The 15,759-nt window shown below is 41.1% G+C and overlaps 2 protein-coding genes across 2 annotated transcripts in view; one reads left to right on the top strand and one right to left on the bottom strand.

Moving 5' to 3' along the window:
* Positions 1 to 1,595: 1,595 nt before the first annotated feature.
* The window catches only part of TRAPPC3L (trafficking protein particle complex 3-like), a 38,725-nt gene continuing 24,561 nt past the window's right edge, over positions 1,596 to 15,759 (bottom strand). Inside the window, exons 4-5 of the mRNA XM_010861823.1 lie at positions 4,819 to 5,004; positions 1,596 to 1,715 (exon numbers count right to left, since the gene is read on the bottom strand). Coding sequence (XP_010860125.1) covers positions 1,596 to 1,715; positions 4,819 to 5,004 — 306 coding nt within the window. The remainder of the gene's footprint in view (positions 1,716 to 4,818; positions 5,005 to 15,759) is intronic.
* On the top strand, positions 7,386 to 15,114 carry FAM26E (family with sequence similarity 26, member E). Its single transcript, XM_010861822.1, has 2 exons — positions 7,386 to 8,017; positions 11,394 to 15,114. Exons 1-2 carry the CDS (start codon positions 7,478 to 7,480, stop codon positions 11,799 to 11,801), a joined length of 948 nt encoding a protein of 315 aa, XP_010860124.1. The 5' UTR covers positions 7,386 to 7,477; the 3' UTR covers positions 11,802 to 15,114.

The raw sequence follows: 15,759 nt of genomic DNA, 5'->3' as shown, positions 1-15,759 counted from the left end.
GGGAGGCCGTTAGACATGAATATCTTGGGTTTCTGGAGGAGTGAGTCTACTGTAAAAAAGAAATAGAAAGCTGAGCAGAAGATGGAAACATTCCAAAATAAGTTTTGGGGTGGACTGGTGGCCAACATTCTTCTTGAAGGCATCCATGGAATTGTGACATTATCCCTTCTGATATCAGATAACATCCTTCTTCCATCCTTCTACTCCTGGTCTTCTATACAACTGGCTTGAAACTCCTTCCACTGATGCTGCAGCTGCTCCAGTGACCTTATCTGGTTCTTGAGACCTACCTCAATGTCCTTTCAAAGACACAGCTAGGGAGGTGGGGAACAAACAATTTTCCATAGCCTTCTAAAGTCCAAAAATATGGAATTTCAGTGGTGGTTATTTATATCTTTTAAGCTCACTGGTATAATTTCAGATATTTATTACATTCATTCCTCTTAGTTTACAGATAAGTGAGTGAGAGAGACAGCGGCAGAGAGAGGCTGAGAGATGATGTGCCAGGATCAGCCACTGGTCAGGATTAACTGAAGCCACTAGAAACAGAACTGAGTCTGTATGTTTGGGTTCCTGAGACGTAGCTGAGGTCTATCACTACCGTATCATTTACACCAGCTTTAACTGATGGTGCCACACTAACGGTAACTTTTACTTATCTTTTGAGTTCTCTGCAGAGCCTAGTAGATCCTGGACTGCTATATGCTTATGGTCTGGTAAAGATTATCATTTATTTAATCCAGTACATTGTGAATTTTCAGTATGTTCTGGTGACAGAATATACTTTGTACAATTTTTAAGGGATAAAAGTGATACCAAAATTTCTAACTGAAGATAAGAAACTCTTCTCAAAGAACATTATTTATCTCTCCTTTTATTTCCTGGCCTGACCAACAGCAATGTTTCATGAATAAAGAAAGGAATTTAGTTACTACCAGCTATCTAAAAATTAAGTTAATAAAATTAAATGTTATTTTAAAATATTTCAGAGTTAGCATCCAAATAAATAGGTTGTCTCGATAATTATAAACCAGTAGTAACTTCAGGAGGCTGAAGCTATAAGCCAAGCCAAGATATGAGAAAAGTCTATAGCTATAGATATTTAGTCTATAGCTACCACTTCATAAAACTATGGGAAATTGTGGCAATTGATATTGTTTCTATAGAGAATGCAATATACAATATCTAGAAAATATTTTATATAGTGAATTTTATATCATTTCATCCATTTTCCAAACAAAGAAGAGAGAAATACACCAACTGTGTAGGTGGTATACTTCTTTTTCATTATCATAAGTAAATGAAATAAACAGACTCTCTTAGACTAGACTATATAATATACAGAATTCATGCTTGCTATCTTACAAGGAGTTATTTGTATGTGAAATCTTGTGGACTTGAGATTGAAAATGTGTGATTTACAAGCAAAGAAAAAACAGCTTTAAATCTTAGTGCCCTGCATTTCAAATTTCTGGCTGATTTATAAGCCTTTTAAATCCCATGCTATTAAGAAATTCAAAATTTATATGGCTATATATATTTAACTAATATTAACTCCTCAGCCAGCCAGCCTGTGGCATTTTGCATGCTTTTCTTCATTTTTTCCGTCTGTATTTTTTCTCATCTAGCTTTTTCAAAAATGTTATTCCTATTTCTGTCACACTGTCGCCTTTTAGTCTGTCTTGCAGGAATGTAACATCAGCCGCCAAATGAACCTAGGAAAGAAAAAAAAAAAAACAGGCTTATATCATTCAGCTTTTTTAAAAAACTCAAATTTTTCTATTTTTCAGTTTGATATACCCCATAAAGAGCTCACTTTCCTTGTGGAATGATAAAAAAGGGCTTGTTCTGTGGATGAAGAGCCCTTTACTCCATTGATGGTCTGGCTGTGGTCAGCTCTGTGTGTGAGTCTTCAAAGAGAAGGGTGGTCCAGGACAGGCTCAAATCATCCTGGCTGATTCTCAGGCAAGCCCAGAATGTGGGCCCGTTTTTGCTCACAGTATAAGTCTAAACTATAGATCCATCTCAGGAAGAACACAAATTCCCAACTCAGTGATGGCCTTGACCCAACATGCCTTGCCAAACAGAACTTCCAAGGATAAATGGCTTCTTAAACGATTCTTCTCCAGCTGACTTGCTGTAAGTCATTCTGTCATTAGCTCAATAACATAATCATTTGTCCTAACAACATTTAGCAATCACTTATGGCTTTGAGAACTATGAAACAATACCAACTAAATAAATTATAAGTATAAAATTAAACATTGAGATTGTGGACTTGAATATTTGATACCCAGGCCTTCTTTTGCACGATAAAGCATTTCTCATTTCTCAGACATTGAAGTAAACCCTTAGGGCTTACTTCTCTATTCATTAAAATACACTCACAAAAGAGCAGCATATTGCTGACGTACCCTCAACAGAGTGCCTTTTCAGTTATTTTAAGTCACAGGAATAAATAAGATAAATAAGCAAAAATACCTAGTAAAAGCAAATAAGTGAAAAAGCCTGGGCCTACCAATTAATATTTATTGAGATCTGACTCATTCCCCTCTCTTACTAAGAATTCCTTGGTCAACCAGCTTGCCTTTGTTAAACCGTAGACTTCGGTGTGCCAAATTATTTGCTATTTGAATGCAAAAAACATACCTTTGTGATGCCCATCACCCAGTAAAAGGATATACACTGCACTTTGAAATAAAAAGCCTCTTGATGAAAGTGAAAGAGGAAAGTGAAAAAGTTGGCTTAAAGCTCAACATTCAGAAAACAAAGATCATGGCATCCAGTCCCATCACTTCATGGGAAACAGATGGGGAAACAGTGGAAACAGTGTCAGACTTCATTTTTTGGGGCTCCAAAATCACTGCAGATGGTGACTGCAGCCATGAAATTAAAAGACACTTACTCCTTGGAAGGAAAGTTATGACCAACCTAGATATCTGCATATTGAAAAGCAGAGACATTACTTTGCCAACAAAGGTCCGTCTAGTCAAGGCTATGGTTTTTCCAGTGATCATGTATGGATGTAAGAGTTGGACTGTGAAGAAAGCTGAGCACCGAAGAATTGATGCTTTTGAACTGTGGTGTTGGAAAAGACTCTTGAGAGTCCCTTGGACTGCGGGGAGATCCAACCAGTCCATCCTAAAGGAGATTAGTCCTGGGTGTTCTTTGGAAGGACTGATGCTAAAGCTGAAACTCCAATACTTTGGCCACCTCATGCGAAGAGTTGATTCATTGGAAAAGACTCTGATGCTGGGAAGGATTGGGGGCAGGAGCAGAAGGGGACGACAGAGGATGAGATGGCTGGATGTCATCACCAACTCGATGGACATGAGTTTGGGTGAACTCCGGGAGTTGGTGATGGACAGGGAGGCCTGGTGTGCTGCGATTCATGGGGTCGCAAAGAGTCGGACACAACTGAGCGACTGCACTGAAACTGAACTTGAAATATGGAAGTTAAATGCACTCTCATTTTTTTCTCATAAGATCTTTCTTGTATTTGTCATAATTTAACTGAAAATCAATTAAAATAATAAGAAGACTACATTGAAATTATTTGGGTATATGGGACCACAAGAGGTCTGATACATATATGTCATTCAGCACATATAATCAATTATCCATGAAAACTGAAGAGACTTCTTTATCCCATTTTGGACTTGATTTTTTTCTCTATCTATATGCAATTGACGCTGAATTAATTCAACTTCTTTGTCCCTTAATGAAACATTTTTTGTATGCTTTAGGACATAGTTCTCCTTTTACCTGGAATATTATTTTCCCCTTCCCCCAAGACCTTCATCTAACTGCTTTGTCATCTTCCAGATGTCAGCTCACAGTTTCCCTAGGAAGGCTTCCCTCTCCCCACCCCTGTCCCACCCCAGATCCTCCCATGACCCTGAGTCATTTGGCTCCTATACTGGACAAAAGACTCTCGAAGGGCAACAACTGTTTCTTGTTCTTCTCTGTATGCTCAACGCTGCTTCACAGAGGCTGATCCCTATCTTAGTTAAATCAATGAATGATTAGATTATATTAGATTTAACTAAGCCTCCAGTGGCCCCCAGGGACCCCACCTCCTATCATTCAAGTAGTTCCCTCCAAAGTCCAGCAGAATTGACAGCACCTGTGGTGATTAGAGCACTACAGAGACCTATGTGACAAGGAACTTCAGGAAGCCTCTGGCCAGCTATGAGCAAGGCACTGAGGCCAGTGAGTGAGCTTGGAGGTAGATTCCCAGACTTAGTCAAGCCTTCAGAGACTGCAGCTCCAACCAACTGCTTGACTGCATGTGCACTGCGCTGTGAAAGGCTTTGAACCATGGCCACCTAGCAAGGCCGTCCCAGGTTTCCAGTCCTCAGAAACTGTGTGAGACAATAAATGTTTGTTGTTTTAAGCAGCTACCTTTGAGGGTAATTAGTTAGCCAGCACTAGACAATGAATGCTGTGCCATGCTTAGTCGCTCAATCGTGCCCAACTCTTTGCGATCCCATGGACTGTAGCCCGCCAGGTTTCCCTGTCCATGCGATTCTTCAGGCAAGAATACTGGAGTGGGTTGCCATGCCCTCCTCTAGGGGATCTTCCCAACCCAGGGACTGAACCCAGGTTTCCCACATTGCAGGCAGATTCTTTACCATCTGAGCCACCAGAGAACCCCAAGAATAGTAGAGCGGGTAGCCTATTCCTTCTCCAAGGGATCTTCCCAATCCAGGAATTGAACCAAGGTCTCCTGCATTGCAGGTGGATTCTTTACCAGCTGACTACCAGGGAAGCCCAGATAATGACTGTACACCTGGCAAAATAAAGTATGTGCCTTACCATTTCCAGGGCCCCTCTGATAATTCCACAGAGTAAGTTGCAGTAGCACAGAGAAGACCGCCCAGTGGGGAGCTCTTCCACAAACTCCACCAGAGGATTCTTGTCTAGAATCAGGGAAAATTCATTTCTGCTTGCGTTGTTACAGGTCACACTTGGTGTAATTCCCAAGTACATCTTGAAAGCAACCTAGCAAACAGGAAAAAAACAATATTACAAAACTTGGCCTGGAATAAATAACTATTAGTGGAGAAGGAAATGGCAATCTACTCCAGTATTCCTGCCTGGGAAATGCCCTGGACAGAGGAGCCTGACAGGCTACAGCCCATGGGGTCGCACAAGAGATACCACTTAATGATGAAACAATGACAGCAAAGTGGTTGAACTGCATTGTTGTACAGGAGAAACCAACACAATATTGTAAAGCAGTTTTCCTCTGAGTAAAGAATAAATAAATAAAAATAAAGAACTGTTAGTAAGACACCCAAGTACCATTCCAGGCACAATTGTTAAGCTTCTGGAGTTCATAGTCAGAAAGCCTGAGTTCACGCTCAGCTTTGAAATGTACTGACCTTACAACTTGTACAATTCTTAAACTCTTTTCATGGAATCTCCTAAAGTATTAGTTTTCTGTGGAAACAGTATGGTTTATGAAACACAAAGTTAAGGCAGTATTTTTGGGAAAAAAAATCTTTTTCAAAAAAAATATTCCTTAGAAGGGTAAGAAATTAAAATATTACTCATCAGCAGCATACTAGCATAATATTTGTCACATGAGCCCAGCAAAGTCTTCTGAATTAGAAGGGACCCAAGACACATGTGCCACAACAGGAAGGTGACAGAGTCGGGGATGAGGGAGTCAAGGAAGATTAAACCCAAGAGTATGCTTTGGGAAGTGGAGGCAGTCACATCACCAAGAGTAACGTCTCTGAGAAGGAGCAAGGGCCAGCGGTGGCAGGCACATAGGTGGGTCATAAAGTAGCCTTTCAAGAAAGTCCGCTGTTTTAAAGAGCTTCAAGAATTTTACAAGGTAGACATAGAGGAAACCTTGGGGACTATTTCTTTTTACCTCCAGTTTCACAAACGAGTAAACTGGGATCCAGAGAAGTAAAACGGCATGGCTAAGATTACACTATAACATAGTTCCTTGGCTTCTAGTCCAAGTGGCTTTCTTGTCACCAAATATACAGACCTGGAAACTGAGGGTTGTTAATGGAAATTTGTCAGCTTGATCGTTGTCTTTCAAGTGATTCCATTAATTTTCATATTAAAAGCAGTGTATTTAATACTAAAAGCAGTGTAGAAGCGAAGTGAAGACAATTTCCTTAAATTACACATAATTAGAAGTACTAAAATGTTCATGATTCAGTCATTCATTCAACAGTACACGTTGAGTACTGCCTGTCTAGCCCAGTGCCTGGCACACAGGGGAATTCAACAACTATTTGAAAAACGAATTCTTGAATAGGCATTCATTCTGTGTTTGACATCATCTTTACACCCAGAATACAAAATGTATTAAGATGTAGTTCCTGTTTTAGAAGAGCTTACAGTTTAAAAGGAGCTATAGATAGTAAATAAATAACTGCAATATTACAATAAGCTCCACAAGTACAATGCTGTATATTAGGAAATAACCCTTGAAATATTTACAGAGGAAGAAGCTTCTACACTGTTTATGAATACTGAGCGAGTGTTTGCCAGGTAGACAAGGTCAGGTGTGTGTGTGTGTGTGTGTGTGTGTGTGTGTGTGTGTGTGTGCATGGGGGTGGGGGGGATATTCCAGATAGAAGGAACATGTCAAGGGCACAGAATTCCATGATGAGGTTCAGGGAAAGTTTGCATTCATCAACTTGTGGGCAACAGGGAGTCCCAAAGATGTGAGTAGGCTAGGGAGGAACTGGATTTCTATATTAGAGGGATCTCCTTCATGTCAGCATAGAGGACGAATTTAAGGTTGAGAATGGGGGTAGGCATGAAGTCAAAGGCAGAAATACCAATCAAGAGGTTACTATGATAGTCTAGGAAAGAAATGATGAGGACCCTTCTCACTTTATCTTTCACTCAAAACTCAAACTCTCCCTGAACTTTTCCATATAAATTTCAAACAGCCCAAATCCAAAAATTTGATAAAGTCACAGATCAGTTAAAGAGGATGTAAAATGAAGCTTCCAGATCTTAAGTCAAAGTAGCAAAAGTTTTAAGTAACAAGAGAAAAATACCATCATGAAAGTCTAGGCTAGGAGAGTTGATTTGGCTCCCAACCAATTGGCTGAAACGCGATTTCTGCTAATGTTTATTCCTTTGGATGGAAAATTCCTAAACTATTATTATCTGTAATAGTCGGAATTTCTTTCTGATTCTCAATCCAAGCCACATGGAAATAACATAAAAGTGGGGGCTGTTCACTGTGAATTTACTCTTATTCCCAGTGTTTTGGCTCTAGTTTCATGGCCTAACATCCACCAGTAGGAGGCATTATCTGAACACTGTTGGGAAATATTCATTCCTAGGGAATGACATTGTTTCCTTATCTGGCTGAATTCAGTCTGAGAAGGAGGACTGTTGTTTCTAATGAAGAAAGAGCTCCACCCTCGGCCACTGCCACAGAGGCTCTGCCAACAAGTAAGAGCAAAGCATTTTCCCTCTGTGTATCTCCAACATGGATGCTCTTCAGGGGTTTCTAAAATTCATCCTCAACCAGAAAACTTTCATTGGCTACAGCTTCATGGCTCTGCTGACCGTGGGAGGTGAGCGTCTCTTTTCACTCGTGGCTTTCAAGTGTCCCTGCGGCACTGAGAATGTGATCTACGGGCTGGCTTTCCTGTTTGCTCCCGCCTGGGTGTTACTGATCCTGGGATTCTTTCTGAACAACAGGTCATGGAGACTCTTCACAGGCTGCTGTGTGAATCCCAGGAAAATCTTCCCCAGGGGCCACAACTGCCGCTTCTTCTCCGTCCTGGGGCAGATCATTCTGAGCTCATTGGTGGCTCCAGTGATGTGGCTGTCTGTGGCTTTGCTCAATGGGACTTTTTATGAATGTGCAATGAGCGGGACCCAAAGTCCAAGACTCCTTGATCTGATTTGCAAAGGCAAGCCTGAAGAGTGCTGGAAAGAACTTTACAAAGTATCTTGCGGAAAAACCAGCATGACCCCCACAGACAACGAAGAACTGAAATTGTCGCTGCAAGCCCAGTCTCAGGTAAGAAGGGACACAAGTGCCTTTCCCCCACACCCCCCTGCCCCGCAGCGTGAGCTTGAAGTATTCTCTCTGTACTTCGTTCAGCCAGGGTAGAGCCTGAATCCTGCCAGAACATTCTGAAACTCTGGAAATTGGAATGTGGTGCAGCGTTAAGACAGTCTCAGGAAAAGCTTTTCCGAGGTTGGATGGCTAATAAAATTGCTGATTGGATTGTCTTTTCCACTTTCGAAAAGAAAATCTCCTCTTGAGTTAGACATCTGTAAACACTTAAGTACTTTAAAACAATCTCTCTGGGTTGACTTTGTAAATGATGCATGACACTAACTCATTATAAAGTGTTAATGGCAGAGCTGTAATTAGAAATTACTGCCTTCTATTAATTATTTTCAAACTGGTTTTTCAGAGAAACACACACATACATGCATAGCATACATCCATTAAAATACAGCTGAATCCAGTGAGCTAATACTTTTCAAAGTTGCACATCATATAATTAGTGTAGAGATTCCCTTGCATGATTTCTGGCAACTGCTATCTCTATGTGTAAATATTGTTAACGTGGAAAAGAATTTCCTGTATAAAATGGGATGTTGGCAGACTTTAAATAGCCTTCAGTGAAACAGAACCATATTCTCCAGGGAGTTTTCCTCCTATGTTCTGTGCTCTATAGCTAAAAAGTTCTTCTTACGTTACTTTAGGAGCTCAAGATTTGGGGCATTGTTTTATTTAACAGAAGGAAATTGTAGCTTTACCTAACTGATACAAGGAAGTAGCTTGTCATTCTTTCAGAGACATGAGCACAAATCCAGATGTGAGCCTGGCCCTGGCCTCAGGAAAAGACTGAATTCCTACTTGTGAGGAGCAGGAATGATATTTCACAAATCAAAACAAGCAATAGGAGTAGATAAACAGGTCCACAGTCTGTCAGGAAGGCTATTTGTTTAAGAATAAATGCGCTGAAAATACTGAGACTTTACTCTTTTTTTTTTTTTTTCAATATAGACTGGTCTTTTCAACAACACATCAAATCAAAAATTGTTTCCAAACTGGTTGGCAATATATTCAGACTCTCTTTATAAACTAATAAGCCTATAAATGCTCCCCCATAAAACCCTTTGTTTAATGCATAAAGCACATTTTAGACAAAAACATGCCAGGCTGCCAAACATCTTCCTTCTTTTGCTGAAGGAAGGTCTTAATTACAAATGTGATGATGCAGTGAGTGATTTATGATTTGTGTCCTGGGGTACCAGGCTCCATTCAGGTAGCAGCGGATCCAAACACCACTGGGTGAGCTTTTCCTTCTCTAAATACAGGCATAAGGAAATCATGCCTGTCCTTGCCACAGCTGAGCCTGGGCACACTGACCTGTTTGTTTTTCAGAGGAATGAGAAGGACCTGGGGCTGATTCCTTAGGGGATGATGCATAAGAGATGTGGACAAAGGGAGCTGTATCATAGCAGGTGCTGACCGCAGTGCTTCCGATAGGCAGGGGCAGCAAACAGTCTGGACCCACAGCTGGGTATGTGGGTAGGGGTGGAAAAAGTGCCACATCCATGGGTGGGGCAGAGGAACGAAATCCAGCTGGGTGGCTTTCTGTCCTTTGGGTAGGTAGAGTAGTGGCAAGAACTCCATCTTGGAGTTGCCTAGTCTTGGGTTTGATCCTGATTCTACTGCTCACCAGCTATGTGACCCAGAGCTACTGTTTGACCCCTGAGAGCCCCAGTGTCCTCACAGTTGGGGGTAATAACACCTACCCTTGGAAGTACAGAGATGATGGGCATAAATGGGCATAAAACTGCTGGCACACAGTAAGTATTTTAAACTGATGAGAAAAATGCCAAGATTTGAGGGAGAAGACACATGCAGAATGGTGTATTATTGAGTGCTGGGGTGGGACCATCCATCATGTCTAGTTAGATCCTGGGTACCATGAATTAGTGAAGAACAAGAGGGCTCAGTGCTCAGCACTCACGTGAAAGCAAGTTGATGCTAAGGCCACGCAATGAGGGGAGGAGGGCCTGAAGCTGATCAAACAGTGAATAACTCAGCAGAATTGGTTTAGATACTGAAGTGAGATGGCCTGCAGGAGGATGGGCTGTGTAGAAAAAGATAGAGGTTAGAGAAAAGAGGAAGATCTGATGTAGCCAACCACAAGTGACTAAAGTAAATATAAGTAAAGTAAATATAAATCACATCAGAGAGATACTCTATGTTCAGTAATGCCATTACATAGACATGGATATGATTGAAAAATAGCAGCCCATGCTAATAGCTGATACTTACTGAGTCACGTGGATTTCTACATCACCTCATTTTAATCCTCTAAATTACATTCTGAGGAGGGTAACCCCTACTTTACAGCTGAGGAATCAGAGGCACAGAGAATACCTGTAAAAAAGTGAAAGCTGAGATTTAAACCCAACCAGTGCCAACCCAGAGCTGGCACTCATGTAGGGTCTGAGATCCTGCACAGTGATCTCTGTAGTCTGAATCAGAGTTTGGAAACCATTGGTTTCCAAATAAACATTGGAGCTCATTTGTTGTTCTATTATGGTCAGCATGGGTTCATTTGCAGATTGTTATTTTTATGTTCAAATAGGCCCATCTGCTGAGAAATACTAAGGGCCATTCAACTAAAATATTAAGAGAAACTTGGAAAGAGCTTTGTTAGTTGTTCACATATGAAATTAACTCCAATTATGAAAAATATTGGGTTGCCAAAAAATTCATTCCGTTTTTTTTTTTTACATCATATCCTTTCAATGTGTTATTTTTGAGAACTGATGTCCAAAAGTTCTTTTTTTTTTTTTTTCCCTTGGCTTTTACGCGAGCTTCCAATTCTTATAGCTTCAGTTTCCTTATTGTGTTACATTTGTCTTGCTTTACAGTGAGATGGGATAGGGTAATGAGTGAAACTACCTCTCTCAGGAAGGGTCTGTGGTTCTCTGTAAACAATGTAACGTGGGAAAAATCAGTCACTGGTCGTGAATATCCACGTATCAATGCCTGAAGATACTCCACTAAGGAACTGGTAATATGCTCACACACAGAATTTTTTCCTTTAAAGCTAGTACTATATGAGGGCTTGGTTCTTCCAGTTCTTGGATAATCTATATTTTTGCTCATTTCCATTTGCCTGCCTTCTGGGTATTTCTTTGCATACCAGCAATAGTGGGCAGGATGGAGAACAGAGGTTAGGTAAACCTTAACTTTGTAAAAAAACAAAAAACAAAAACCAAAACTTGTTAATTAAGATGAAAGATATCAACTGAGGTCTGCTATTAAATTAGCCATATACTTCCCAATAACACTACCCCGTCTCCTTGAGAAGTGGCTTTGCTTTTGGTATGCTCAATATTTCTTTCTTTCTAAGATTCTAGGATGGTTCCTGATTTGTTCCGCATCTTTCTTTTCTCTGCTCACCACGTGTTATGCTCGCTGCCGATCTAAAGTTAGTTACCTTCAGCTGAGTTTTTGGAAGACGTATGCACAGAAGGAGAAGGAGCAGTTGGAAAACACATTCGTGGACTATGCCAAAAAGCTGAGTGACAGAAACCTGAAATGCTTCTTGGAAAACAAGAGGCCAGATGTCTTCCCCATGCCCACCTTTGCAGCCTGGGAGGCTGCTTCGGAGCTCCATTCCTTCCACCAAAATCGGCAACACTACAGCACCCTCCACAGGGTGGTAGAGGAGGGTCTAGACCTTCGTCCCGAGGATGAGGAGACCACAATGATGCTTATGGGTACCGCCCAAAACGTGCAGCTCACCCACCATCACTGACTCACGGGGTCCAGACATCTTCCTCCTGCATCAACAGCTACCAGAGTATCTCTGTGTTTTCTTCCATTTAATATTTCTTAATCAGACAATAACACAAAGGGAAGCAGCTTTTTAGACATGACAAAGGTTTCACATGCTCAAACTGATGCTGAGTGACTGGCCAAAGATGGTGATAGTGGTGCTCTTGTATTGGTTGGGGGTTGGGAGTCGGGCTCAGGGGCTTCAGGTTCTAAGATTTGATGACTGACAGTGAGACTCATGCAAGAAGTTCTGCCACTCTATGTAAATACAGTCACAGAATCCAGGGGGAGCAGTGGTGACTTGTGAGTGAGCCTGGCCCCCTTAACAGACTTCTGTTATTAACAGACTTCCCACTTCCACACAGTGGGATCTGCGGTGTAGTTGGTAGAAATCCTCGTAGTAAATCTATCTTACTACCTTCCAAGGATGTAATGAAATGCTACCATTTAAAATTCATTTCCTTGGAATCTGAAGACATCAGTTCTAAAAAATAACATGTTGAAAGGATATGATGCCAAAAATCAGAGCTTTTCTCATGTTTCCACTATGCATTGAAAATAGACCCCTGGAGTCAGAGCTGTATTATGACTCTTGTGGGCTCTAGGCACTTTTGCCTTCATGGGCTTATTTCTACATTAAAAAATACACATGTACACATACATACAAGCACACACACACCTATTCTTATGACTATTGATATAAAGGCATATATTAATATTGTATAGGGCTTCCCAGATGGCTCAGTGGCAAAGAATCTGTCTGCAATGCGGGAGGCCCAGGTTCAATCCCTAGGTCAGGAATATCCCCTGGAGAAGGAAATGGCAACCCACTCCAGCATTCTTGCTTGGGAAATCCCATGGACAGAGGAGCCTGGCAGGCTACAGTCCATAGGGTCACAAAAGAGTTGGACATGACTGAACAGCAACAACAGTATTAATATTATACGTTAGAACTTTGTTTCAACCTTGAAGTTCATTTATTACCTTGTGACTTTATAAGAAACTAAAAACACTTTAGTGGGCTCCTACAGAATGCAAATTTTGTATTCTATTATATAATATATCCACATTAGTTTAAATATATAGATACATTATTTCCCTCTAAATCTATGAATGGAATCAATATTTAAGGAAGAGGTACCATGCTTTATGCTGTGGCTCACAGCTTATACCATGGAGGGTCCTTGCCTCCTCATTGGAGAATCCTGGGGCTGAATTCCTTATTATCATGTGGCATTATCCCAAACTGGGGAAAGGATCCTATAGGTATAAGACCTGACACATATCCTTGGGAACTTGGAGGTGCAGAGTCAGGTTGTGTGTGTGTGTGTGTGTGTGTGTATGTGCAGGTGGGAGAGTGGGAGGCGGGGGCTGTGAGGTTGCAATATTGTTTGGGTTTTAAACATGGTGTGTGACAAATGTGTAACAATTGGTTCTTGGAAAAAGTGGTTATTTGAAGTGTTTGCCCATTTCTATATTGTAATTTCAAGTTACCCAGGTGATGTCACTGAAATCAGAGTTAGGAAGAGACAATATGAGCCAGAACTTTCTAAGAAGATTTTGTGGTGCATTTACTTTCATTCTAGCCAAACTGTCTCTGGTACCACTTTGGTGGATCTGAGTTTCACTGCAATAAGACCTAACCATGGTAGATTAAACATGGCTTAATGGCGCCAACTGAGACAGAGAGTCTTTTCCTCTTTTCCTTGAGTCTGACCTTAACGAACCAACAATATGTAGCAGAGGTGAAGCCAGGTTGCAGAACTATTCCAGCTTATGCCTTGGTCTCTGGCAATGATTACTCTGGTAAAAACCAGCCACCATGTAAGAAATGCAATTACCTTAATGAAGATTCCCAAGCCCTGAAGAAGGCTAAAGTAGCCAAGTGGAGAGAGACTGAGACAAAGAGAGATCATAGCTGGCCAGCTCCAACTGTTTGAGTCCTTCTAGGTTAGTTACCAGGCATGTGAGTAAAGAAGTCATTTGGACATTCCAGCTTCAGCAGACAAGACATGGAGAAGAACCAGAGGATCCAGCAAACATCCAGGAAAAAGATTCTAGATCTATGGTCTGAGTGAAGTCATACCAGCCATGTAGACTTCTCAGCCACACCATCTGCTGCAAATATTATAAAAGGGTCCCCACTGTGTCCTGTCCAAATCCCGAGCTTAAGTAAATGTTGGTTGTTTGAAGCCAATCAAATTATGGGCATTACGAAGATATCCTGAACACTAATATGTGAAAATCAGAATTTGTTAAATGAGAGATTAGAGGCACATTGAATTTATATATAGATTATGCAAATATCTCCTTATGCATAGATTTTTCTTAATAACATTTACCTCTTGATTTCAGTAAGTAGTGAATGAGCTGTGGAATAATTTGATAGATGCTGAATAGTTACTTCTCCAAACTGGCTCCACCAAAGCCTGAGATTCATTTTTAATGATTTTTTGTTAAATTTGGTTTGAGAGGAACACACTGCTATGAGTTAATTTGGTTTAAAATAAACATATTACTGAGAAAGTGACATATTTTTAGCATTAATACCTGGAAAAAGATGACAGTGGAAGGCACAGGACAGGCCGGCCTTGAGTAAGTTAGAAACAGATTGGTCTTCTAGCTTTGCTCCTCAAAGTGTTACATTCAAACCAAAGCATCAGCATCATGAGGGAGCCTGTTAGAAATGAAGAATCAGACTCCATCCCAGACCTGTTGAATCAAGCCTTCCATTAAACGAGATCTTGAGTGATTCTATGCAACTTAAACTTTAGAAGTGCTGGTTCTCAAACTTTAATGTGTGCCAAAAATCATCTGGATGGCTTGTTAAAATGTAGATTGCTGAGCCCAAGTGTCTGATTTGACAGGTTGGGGGTAAGAATTTGCGTTTCTAACAACTCCTCAGGTGATGCTGCTGCTGCTGGTCTAGGGGCCACATCTTGAGAACAACAGCTGTAAAGCACAAAGCAGTCTACACTGGGGAAGGCAAGACAGAAGTAACTCAGAATCCTGGGCCTCACCCCAGATCTACAGAATTAGACTTTGTGCTATTATCAACCTGTCTGAGAACATGGGGTGACTTTCCATGTATTTTCTATTTATTCAAGGCTACCTTTCATCACTTAGGGATAGTTTTAAAGTTTTCCTCACCTAAGTTTTGCAAATATTGTACCTCTTCATTCTTCTTTGCCACTAGTCTAATGTTTTCTTTTTTCCATGGTATTTTCTAAGTGCTAGTTATCTGAGTACATGAAAAAGCTATTACTTAATGAATATATAAAGAAAGATAAGCACAGAAGAATTGATTCTTTTGAACTGTGGTGTTGGAGAAGACTCTTGAGAGTCCCTTGGACAGCAAGGAGATTCAACCAGTCCATCCTAGAGGAAATCAGTCCTGAATATTCATTGGAAGGGCTGATGCTGAAGCTGAAACTCCAAGACTTTGGCCATATGATGCAAACAACTGACTCATTTGAAAAGACCCCGATGCTGGGAATGATTGAAGGCAGGAGGAGAAGGGGACAACACGGGATGAGTTGGTTAGAAGGCAACCAACATGCTATTCAGTTCAGTTCAGTTCAGTTCAGTCACTCAGTTGTGTCCGACTTTGCGACCCCATGAATCGCAGCATGCCAGGCCTCCCTGTCCAACACCAACTCCTGGAGTTCACTCAGACTCATGTCCATTGAGTTAGTGATGCCATCCAGCCATCTCATCCTCTGTCGTCCCCTTCTCCTCCTGCCCCCAATCCCTCCCAGCATCAGAGTCTTTTCCAAGGAGTCAACTCTTCGCATGAGGTGGCCAAAGTACTGGAGTTTCAGCTTCAGCATCATTCCCTCCAAAGAAATCCCAGGGCTGATCTCCTTCAGAATGGACTGGTTGGATCTCCTTGCAGCCCAAGGGGCTCTCAGGAGTCTTCTCCAACACCACAGTTCAAA

This window comes from Bison bison, unplaced genomic scaffold, assembly GCF_000754665.1.
Source record: "Bison bison bison isolate TAMUID 2011002044 unplaced genomic scaffold, Bison_UMD1.0 scf7180017864473, whole genome shotgun sequence".
Lineage (NCBI taxonomy): Eukaryota > Metazoa > Chordata > Mammalia > Artiodactyla > Bovidae > Bison > Bison bison.
The sequence above is the reverse complement of the archived record's forward strand: the minus strand, read 5'-3'. Positions and strand labels throughout refer to the sequence as shown.

What these genes read in the sequence shown, in the direction of transcription:
- FAM26E (XM_010861822.1), top strand. Translation starts at nt 7,478, where the DNA reads ATGGATGCTCTTCAGGGGTTTCTAAAATTCATCCTCAACCAGAAAACT. An exon ending in CGCTGCAAGCCCAGTCTCAG is followed by an intron (nt 8,018 to 11,393) that starts GTAAGAAGGGAC and finishes TTTCTTTCTAAG; the next exon opens with ATTCTAGGATGGTTCCTGAT.